This window comes from Lissotriton vulgaris, chromosome 1_1 (assembly GCF_964263255.1).
Source record: "Lissotriton vulgaris chromosome 1_1, aLisVul1.2, whole genome shotgun sequence".
In the NCBI taxonomy this organism is placed as follows: domain Eukaryota; kingdom Metazoa; phylum Chordata; class Amphibia; order Caudata; family Salamandridae; genus Lissotriton; species Lissotriton vulgaris.
In genome coordinates, this window is record NC_141685.1 from 1,696,453,180 (window position 1) to 1,696,463,613 (window position 10,434).

Here is a 10,434-nt window from a genome sequence, read left to right on the forward strand (position 1 = left end):
TAGAATGTGATAAATAAATCATGGAGCTTTAACCCGTTGGGTGCATCGGACACCCCCGACTGCCTAACGTCACAGTGGGCGTGTGCGGAGGACAGCCGGGGGCTGTCCGAAACACGCCCACTCATTAAATATCCTGCATCGCGGCGGAATTCGCGCCACGGTCAACGAGTTAACCATAAAAGAAGATGCTTTATTGACTGTATAGAACTAAATGTGCAGCTTAAGTAAGTGGTAGGCTCTCATACCCAATGTGCTTCTACGACTAGGCCTGAAAAATATTTTGTCAACTTCTTGACATTAAAATAAAATGCCTCTCAGAAACGGCAGATCTAATCATCTCTAACTGTATAATCATTCATCACTTTAAAATAAGCTGCTGTAAAAGAAATGTATCTCCTAGCATCCTCATACCATTTCCTTATTTCACTATACAATGTATTCTGATATATTTTATAATAAATAGAGTATTAGCAATGTTGAACTTTGTGAGGATATTGATTTGCACAGTCTCATCAAGACTTACTGATGGAAATGTTTCAATGCTTCAGACTAGCCCTTTGTCCACACAATGGGATACTGCTAACAGAACAGGGCTGCAAAGGTTCTCATGAGAACTTTCCCTCGCATATCTAGCGCAGACATATTGGAAACTTTTAGATAACTGCTCACCAGCGTGAATGTTTAGAAAACAGACCATCTGAAGACAGTTTCCAATGGACAAACTGTGCTGAATATTGCAAATGTGTTTATGTTTTATTATATACCTGTTCCTAACTAGTGAAATTAGGGGTATTCTTTCTTTTCCATGCCACCTTACCCTCTAAGCTTTATTCATTATTTTTTCCTTTATTCTTGCTCAGATTACTGTGTGCTACTACTGACAGTGATTTTACTATTATCCTGCTCTTTTTGCGTGGAGCCTTTCTCCTAGTTATTCTTAGCTTCTAATGTGATAAATCATCCTAGATTTTATGAACAGTTGCCACTGCAAATTGTTGGGGAACTCCGCTGTTTCTGGAACTGCTCTTTATGGGGAGTTCATTCTTTGACTAACAAATGCAAAACGCTCCAGAATCTTGTGCTTTTCTAAGAGGACTCGTTATGTTTTTTTGTTTAAAAAAAAAAACATTTTATTGCCTTTTGTATTAAACAGTACATTTGAAAATTCAGCAATATATGTACATAGTTCAATTCCTCTGCCTCCTTGTTATATCGCATATCTTTTATTTTCTATATAGTACCCTCACAACCTTCATGGGCATATGATAATTAGTCTTACAACCGCTGTCTAATCTATACTCTTTATGAGTTCTTATTAAGGTTAAGACTTTTAGACTAAGATCGGGACTATTTCCTTTTTAAAACACACCATCTTTATTATGCTGATTCTAATGAAACATTTTCTCAATATATCTATAAATTGACTAATCTGAATAAAAATGTCGAAAACAATACTAATGTCTTAATGAGAAATAAAGCTGTAAAACTATTCTAAACCTCTCAAAATAGACTGAGCTTTAAGTTACTGAAAGTTGATGATTATATTTGAAATGCAAATGTGTTACAGCTCCATTCTGTCACGGTAGCAAAGATCCACTGGCCTGAAGACTAAGGAATGCCAAAAAATGGGAGGCTTTAGTTGAGAGTGCTTCGAGACTGCACTGGTCATCAAATTGCTCTCCCAAATTTTAGGCACTAACATGTCCAACGCCAGTGCATATTAAACTTGGATCTATGCAACCTTCCCTTACATGATTATTACATTATGGTGAAATGCCATAAAGATATATATATTTTTTTAATCTTCGGAAAGTCCTTACCAAGTCTGGCATATATGGGTGGGTGAGCCGAAGGACTCATGTTTTTCATTGAATGGCTTTTCATTGAATGGAGTTTTTTCTAGGTATGAACCACAATCATCACAGTGTATTATAATGTAGTACGCATGAGGGGTGGCATGTTTATACTGAATTTAGAAGAGTAGTTCTAGCGTATGAGTGCTGTTGGTACGATAGTGTTTTGCCAACTATATGGATCTGATGCTATGCTGCGCTAAAGAGGGTGTGAGGACTCTAATATATGTGCTTAATAAGGACGATCTTTTAATTGTGTCTGATACACCAATGCATAGTGATACTGCTGAGTGCAATGTGGGGCTGATTAAAAACACGATTAAAGGCTCTTGGACGTATGTTGGTACCCGTGATAATTTGGAGTAAAAAAACCCGTATACCTTCCTGTGAAACATGATAAAAGAGGCAACGGCACACCTAGTCCTTTCATAAACTGTTCCTGCCCATCCTCTCACAACTCACTTAACACAATAGAAGTTACATAAAGTTGTCAAATATGCATTAACCGGTAAAAGGATTTATAAGCGCCGAGGTTATTAAAGAATTCACATTATTTTCAAAAGTTTTACATTTCGAAAACTTTCATAGAAAATCTTGAAAACTTGTTTCGAATAAAAACATTTACAAAACGGACAAGTTTCAACTGTACATTCTAAGAATCTGTATGACGCCGTATTAATATGCAGTACTGAAGTTTTGCAACTCGTGTTGCAACTAGACTACAATAAACGTTTATGTATGTTCTCGTCAACGCCTGGGCAAGATCCGACTTCCTTCATCCCCAGAATAATACGCGTGGCCTGGAGAATACCCTTTACTTAGCATCTATGTTCCGTTTCCTTCCAGTAGCTTGACCCTCATTTCCGCCTCGCAACCTTTAACACCCTTCTTTTCCTTGCAGACTCTTTTCTCTATCCCGAGCAACTGAACTATCTAATTTCCTGCATCGGGCGCCTGACATCAACAGGAAGTAGACACTGGCATAACCAAGTCGGACCTCCTCGCACTTCTTCCTGGCGAACCTGCCACCCCTCTCTGTAAGGACTCAATAACGCAAACCATTTGAGCTTCAAAGGCGATCTGTGCCAGTGAGCCTCTCCCCGGACCAACAAGAGATCGGCTCTTTGAGTCTCTCCTCCATTTAATGTGTTTAACACTCACTCTACCAGGAAAAGGCTAAGACCAAGCACCAATCCGGTGTGAACTGGTTCTTTAATAAAGAGGGCAAGAAAGCCCCTGTAAACTGACAACTCGGCAAGGTTGTAAAGGTTTAATCCGTTCTTTCTTAGAGTCAGATACTACTTCTACAGAATGCCATCTCATTCACTCGTAAGAGTGGCCACTGTCACTGGCGAGTACAAATAATCACCTCCCTATGCCACCCCGCTTTAGTTTTCTGGTTTTGGTTACTTCCTGTTGCAAGGATGCGTCACCCTGATTATGTAGCACAATCGCCCTCCCTACAAGGTAGGCTAGCGTCATGAAACTTTTTTTTCTTCCTAGGTGCTAATGCGGTCACGTGTCTGAACTTATCGTGATCATCTAGGTTATAGTGAGCACCCCAGGTTATACACCCGCAGCAAATTTGCTACTCTCTCTCGACCAGGACGTGGCTGTTTTCGGTTACTAGCCAGACGCGTAGACTTTGCGCCCTCGCCTCACTCACCGTCAGTCCGGTGCCCAGCACGATCACGTCGTACTCCTCATTCATGGCTGTCGAGTATGAAGGCGCAGGTCTTCCGGTGTTATTTTTGGTCTTGGCTTGCTCCTGTATGTCACTGACCGTAGCGGTTCCCGCGGGCGGTGGGAGAAAGAAAATGGAGCTCGGAATAGGGCAGGGGAGAAGGAAACGCGGAATCGGTCGTGAGTGCTCTCGCGGCTTCCGTACGGACAGGCTCTGCGGACTGCAGTGAGACAGATGGGTGGGGCACTATGAACATTGACAAGGGACTAGCAAGAGAAACTCTTTCTTGGAATAAGCGAAAGACCACATTGACTAGTCTATACAGCACATTGTTCTCTATAGCTTCTCAACGACTCCATTACCAACCCCCGTTGTGGGATTGAAATGTGGCAATTTTCCTTGATCGGTGTTGGTCTGAAGTCAGATTACTTAATTAATCCGTCCTTTATTATCAGTTCGGCGTAAAGTGCTTTAACGCAAAGTCAAGGATGGTATGCATTTTTTAAATGAAGAACATATTTTTGCGCAATTTACTCGTTTATAAGAAGAACTGCACTCTATTTTTCGAGAGGGCGGAATTGGTAGGTAACGCACGGTTGCATTCAGTCCTCCGGGGGCACTGCAAAGCGATTATAGCTGTACAGTGACAATCCACGCTGGTCTTTACTTCGCGAGAGGTGGAATGTAGCTGACATTTTTACTGGAACAAAATTACGTCTACACGTTCGGATATCCTGTAATGGAACTAACTCGATAAATATAGACGGTGTGGTGACCATTTTGGTTAGGTATACGGTCTTAACGGAGTCATAACGCAGCCTTCAATTAGGAATGTTTTTTTTTTTTTACGATAAACATGAGCCTGCCACCTGGGACGGAGCGTTTTGCTCGGACATAAAAGTGAGTGCCTGGGATTGATCCTTTCTTTGAAGAGGGTAGTGCAAGACTGCGTTATTTCACGGGATTGTGTGTTGCTGGCCTCTTTTTTGGTTCCTATTTTATTTGACCAAAATAAACATTTCTGCTAATTCGACCTGAATACTTTCACGTTAGAATACTAATAGCGGCCATCTTGGATTGGAGCATTTTTATGTTTAAAGCCGTACTTGCGACCATTTTTTGAATTGTAACATTTTCTCAATTAGTCTGACATCTCTTTCTATGCTGTCAGTATCTCGTAGAGGTTGATGGACAATATCCCAAGCGGAGAATGAGCACACAACGCGTGCTAGCTTCCCTGATGGCCAGACTCAGCAACGTGAGGTCTTACCAATGTGCTTTGCTGTTAGCTGCAGCGTTGGCAGTGTGTGCTTTCTATTACTTTGGAGCTGAGAGGGAGAACTTCTCCAGTACCACCAAGAGGATAAAGGAGAACCAGGTTGCCCAGGCTACCACCTATGACACAGAACTTTCCTTCTCCGATGGGAGGCTGGGGGGCAGCAACATTGATGGAAGTCGAACCCCTTCCAAGAGCAAGGGCCTGGACACCAGCAACAGAGGCATGGTCACGGATTACCATCTGCTTATGATGTTCACCAAGGTGGAGAGAAACCAGGGCCTCAGGGAGAAGTTTCAAGTGGCTATCAGCTCACTTGTCAAATATGCCAAATTCGAAGCCAGTGAAGTGCTGAATCTGCACTTCCTAACCGATGACCCTAGCAAAGAAGTAGGCAAGATGGTCCTGAGAGAACTCCTGCAGGGAGTGCCCTTCAAATACAAAGTCATATTTCATGATGTAAGTGCTTTCACTGAAAAACTGTTCCCTATTGTAGAAGCAATGCAAAAGCACTTTAGTGCCGGTTCAGGAACTTACTACAGTGATTCCATCTTCTTCCTATCTGTGGCAATGCATCGGATAATGCCAAAGGAGATTTCCAGGATAATACAGCTAGATCTAGATCTGAAGTACAAAGCTAACATCAGGGAGCTGTTTGAAGAATTTGACAATTTTATTCACACAGCTGTCATTGGAATAGCACAGGAAATGCAACCTGTATATAGGCACACTTTTTGGCAGTTTCGCAGAGAAAATCCTAAAACCAAAGTTGGTGACCCCCCTCCTGATGGTTTGCCCGGATTTAATAGTGGAGTAATGCTGCTGAACCTGGATGCCATGCGCCAATCAAGACTCTACAATCAGTTGCTAGAACCCAAAGTGGTTAGCCAGTTGGCAGAGAAATACCATTTCAAGGGCCACTTAGGAGACCAGGACTTCTTTACCATGATTGGTATGGAGCACCCAGAACTCTTCCATGTCTTAGAATGTGTTTGGAACAGACAGCTTTGTACTTGGTGGCGGGATCACGGATACAGTGAAATATTTGATTTGTACAATAGGTGTGAAGGTCATATCAAAATTATTCATGGAAACTGTAACACGCCAATACCAGAAGAATAGCACCGGATCTGTACAGAATGGTGACTGTACACTATTAGTGTATGTGGGCCAGCGTGGGCTGCATAAACACCACAATTGTCCATGCGTGACAAATTACTACTTTGCTGAAAACAACCTTAGGAGCACTATTAAAGTGATCATCGAGTGAAATCTACAGAACAGGACTATTCTTATAAAGAAAGTCACATTAAAAGTACTGGGCAACGGGCCTTACCGCTAACCCTTAAAATGAGCAGAACACTTAATATGTGAATGATGGGAGTTCCTGTAAAGAAAATAACTTTAATGTTCAAAAGCTATCCTACATTACACTTTTAAAGAAAAGTAGTTTGATGCCAAGAGGGGATGCAATGTACCACGAGGATCATGGCGAGACGGCTATTTGGTAATTTAAACAATGGCTTTTAAATATACCTCCCAGGCCCCTCTAATTTAAGAGACATTTTTGAGGTAGTAATTTCCATTTTGTACATTTATTTTCCCCTGTTCCTCCGCAAAAATCAGCCTGCCAAATTCTTTTGAAGGAAGTTGGAACCTGTCCCTCTTTCTGACCAAACGTGGACCGACGTCCTTCTTTTTTTTTTTTTTTGTTGGGATATGTGCATTTTTCACTTGTTTTGTTGGACAGATATCTGTATATTAGAATAATGCAAAGCCTGAATTACAGTGGTGCCGTCTAGCATACAGCAAGGACAGTATTACCGGAGCAATATGCAGATCGGAGGCTATTGATCTGTTTTATGAGTCAATTGTCAGTGCAGCTATAAACAATGTATTTCAGTGGTTTCATTAGTTTTTAAATTTTTCTCGCACATGAACTCTTAAAAATGCCAAAAGTGCATATTCATTACTGTATTAGATATCTGGTAATCAACTTTTGAATCATTTCAAGACCAACCCGTGGACCAAAATTGAATTGTTGGATTACTTTCCTGACTCTAGACTTTTCTTTGTATAATGAATGCAATACTTATTCAATTTCTTTCTTTTTCTCTTTTGCTCTATCTATATCCCTTTGTAGCTCTTGCACACACACTTTCTCTCTTTCACATTATCTCATCTTTTCTTGTAGCTTACTACGCTTTGTAGCGGAAGGTCATAAACTTTCAATGTGAAATTTCCTTTGCATTTGAAATATGAACAACCTAAAGAACACCAATAGCTTTTTAAACCACCAATATTTCTTTGTTGATGATGTCTAGGCAAATAAGAAGGAAACAGAATCCTTACCACTGTGATGAAATGCATGTTTGTTTTAAGTCTAATATTTAATAAAGAGATATTTGCAAAAGTGCTGCCCACTTGAAACCCTGTTCTTACTTGTATGAAGTCGAACATCACTTCAGTGTTGGGACAGCACATTTTTTAAATGCTTAAGTCATAGCCTTCTTTAATGGGAGCATTACTTCACGCAAGACTAAAGTGACTCTCTTCTTACTATTCTGACACATAAGTTAAAGGTGTCAGCCAATGTATAGGGAAACAATTTGTAGGCAAAAACAAAGAGTTGATGTTTTTTTGCAAAGGACTATTTGCAGTGACTTAAGACCATTAACCACTGTCCATCCTAAATAACGAAATGAGTTGATGATTTTTTGCAAAGGTCTACTTGCAGTGACTTAAGACAGTTGACCATTGTCCATCCAAAATAATGAAATGGACTAGAAGAAAATTAAATTAGCACTTTGTTGACGCCTATGTAGGTAAACTCCTCTTAGAAACACAAGCCGTGTTAAGTTTATTTCTAACTTGATCACCTGTATTAATCTAAAATCTGAATTGAAACTGGAACCGCTTGACTCGGACCCAAAGGGGAGATTTGCCATTTCGAGATGTAAAGGAAAGGGAATTGACCTCACTCTAGTTAACATCTACAGCCCTAACTTTGATAATTCAACATTCAATGTAAACATACTTGAGAAAATGTTAAACTACGAAGGGGACATGCAGCTCTGGAGTGGAGATCTTAATTGTATTCTTGATCCATGAATGGACCAATCGGGGGCCCAGAGCGACGCATCTCAGCCTCAGCGCGGACAATTGCAGAGGCAATGACACAAATGGACCTAAAAGACGTATGGAGAGAGAGACATTCAGGTAAGGGTGGGTACACACACTATTCAGCATATCATAACCTACACACCAGGATAGATTATTGGTTGGCCTCCAGCATACTATACAACCAGACCTGCGACTGTGTGGTACTTCCCAGGATGTATTCAGGTCACTCACCTGTCTTGCTGGTGGTGGATTGTGCACACATAAACACATCCCTCCTTTCACCTGGCGGTTCCCCCCCATACTCACTCCTGGACCCAGTTTTAAGATCAGAACTTGTGGAAGCCTTAAACACGTTTTTTGAGTGTAACATTGGGTTGGTTGACACATTTGCAGTAGTATGGATAACGTTCAAAGTCTATATCCGTGGGATTGCCATGACCAAATACTCAGGGTTTAGCAGGCACTCCGCACGCGACTTTCGCAATTGGAGAAATCCCTCAAATTACTAGAACAGAGGTCCCTAGCCACACCTGAAGACAGCAGTGGTAGCGGGTGACATCTGAAAATGGTAGGGCGTAAAAGTTGGGGACTAATGTAAAGAGGGTTGGGGGGCACTGGTATAGTAGCTTCAGCTGGAGCAAGAAAGAAATACGAAAGAAGATTCCCACAGGAGTATGTAATAAGAGCTAGTATCACAGGGACAGGGCATGATACAACAAGGGCTGGGAGGCATGGAGGGCGCAAATAGGTGGCCTGGAACTCACTACCATAGCCGTGCCTCAGGCAGCGCAGGCTCTGGGGCACATAGCTGCACAGGAATATATATTATGATTTGTGCATCAGTCAGAGTGCGTCCCGCCCGTCCTCTTTCGTACAGAACAGATGTTCCCAGTCCTGGGCGTTCGTTTAATACACCGGTGCATTCTGAAAATGTGTTTCCAAGTGTGAACTAACATACTCGTAGAGTGCCTATGGTTTGCAGCCGACATGGAGGTTACAGTTACAGTGCCTACACACGATTGTAATGCAAGTTCAAAATTTTCCCAATCTATACTTTGGGTTTGTTAGCAGACTCACGCACCCGCTGTGCATGGTGGGGTGGTCTTGTGACGTGTCTGGCTACTTGAGTCCTCTCAAACCTTTGTACTGACAGGCGCTGCTTCTTGGCACTTGTCCTTTCGGTTTTGCTGCTACGCTGTATGTACGGTATTGATAAACAGAGGATAAAATGAAGTGGACTGGCAGCGAGAGCAATGATTTAATAAGTTATTGAGCCCACATTAAATACCCGGTACACGGGGGGCGTGGCTTAGCGGGCGACGATGGCGGTTGCAGCTTCCTAGAGCTCCTGCCGGCCCGATCGAAATCAGACTATCCTGGCCCCCCGGACCCACACCGCTGACCAACTGGGGGGCAAGTGTGTCCGAAGGTGAGGAGAGCCTTCCGGTGCAGGAAGCGGTGCTCCTGGGCTGTGCAGTGCAGCGGAATCACTGGCGGCGTCCTGCGGCCTAGTCCTGGACAGCGAGGCCGGGGCCTTGATTTTGGTGTTGCCGGGCAGGAAGACTTTTGTGCGGGCCGGCCGTGCTGCTGCTGTACCGGGGCCTGGAGTTCCCTGAGGCCGGCGGAGCGGCAGACGAGCCCCAAGCTGCCTTGCCGACCGCAGGAGAGGCAAGTGGCGCACAGAGGACCCCCCCGGGGGGAGCGGTGGCCTACATCGTTGCCGGGCAGCCGGGGCCTCAAGTTTGGCGCCGACTCTGGCGGCGACAAACTGGCGGCAGGACTTGGGAGGCTGAGATCCGGGTATGTGGCCCCACACAGAGGATTGAGCACAACGCGATTATACTTCCTTGTGAGTTGGACTAGTAGGCAGTTGAGCGGGCTGGCGTGGATTGTGCCCGTGCCTGGCGCAGCCCTGAAGTAGTGTACAAACAGTGGGTAGCTTCCCTGAGGCCCTGATGTTGGTGCTGTCGACTGCGGGCCTTGGGAGGACGGCCACTAAAGTGCATGGGCCCGCAGCACCCGGTGACCTAGTGCAGAGCGGCCAGCAGCAGGTGGGTCACGGGACTGAAGAACCACGAGGTGGCCGGCGCGGTGGACACGGACCGAAGGCCAGTCTGATACCGATTTGCGGTATCTGTTCCAGTTTTGGCCAGGGAACCAGTCCAGTACCAGTGGTAGCTGTATCAAAGACGCTTACATCTAGGTGCAGAAGAACCCCTGGGTAGGCCTACACGGGACATTCTTGAAGGTACGTGGAATCTGCATTGGCGCGCACACCCACAACGTGGCAACCCCGGGGTTGACCGTAGTCATGACCAGGGGTGGCGGCGGTCCCTCCAAACAAGGACCCATCGATAAATTCACAGGGCCCAGTGGGGGGTCCGGGGCATCCGGAGGAGGTCATGGAGCGGGGCCGGACAATGCGGCGCTCATGGCAGCGATCACCCAGTCCAGGGACATGCTGGACGCCAAGATTGGGGCAGTGGGTGCGGATGTGA

At 44.2% G+C, this 10,434-nt stretch overlaps 2 protein-coding genes across 2 annotated transcripts in view; one reads left to right on the forward strand and one right to left on the reverse strand.

Moving 5' to 3' along the window:
- The window catches only part of GDI2 (GDP dissociation inhibitor 2), a 292,509-nt gene extending 288,718 nt beyond the window's left edge, over positions 1–3,791 (reverse strand). Inside the window, exon 1 of the mRNA XM_086918937.1 lies at positions 3,520–3,791. Within this exon, the coding sequence (XP_086775063.1) occupies positions 3,520–3,564 (45 nt within the window). The 5' untranslated portion in view covers positions 3,565–3,791. The remainder of the gene's footprint in view (positions 1–3,519) is intronic.
- Positions 3,792–4,220: 429 nt separating this feature from the next.
- XXYLT1 (xyloside xylosyltransferase 1) lies at positions 4,221–7,243 on the forward strand. The gene has a single exon (XM_086918938.1). It carries the CDS (start codon positions 4,748–4,750, stop codon positions 5,933–5,935), a length of 1,188 nt encoding a protein of 395 aa, XP_086775064.1. The 5' UTR covers positions 4,221–4,747; the 3' UTR covers positions 5,936–7,243.
- Positions 7,244–10,434: the final 3,191 nt, after the last annotated feature.

Excerpts from the sequence above, each read along its gene's own strand:
- XXYLT1 (XM_086918938.1), top strand. The coding sequence starts at position 4,748 with ATGAGCACACAACGCGTGCTAGCTTCCCTGATGGCCAGACTCAGCAAC.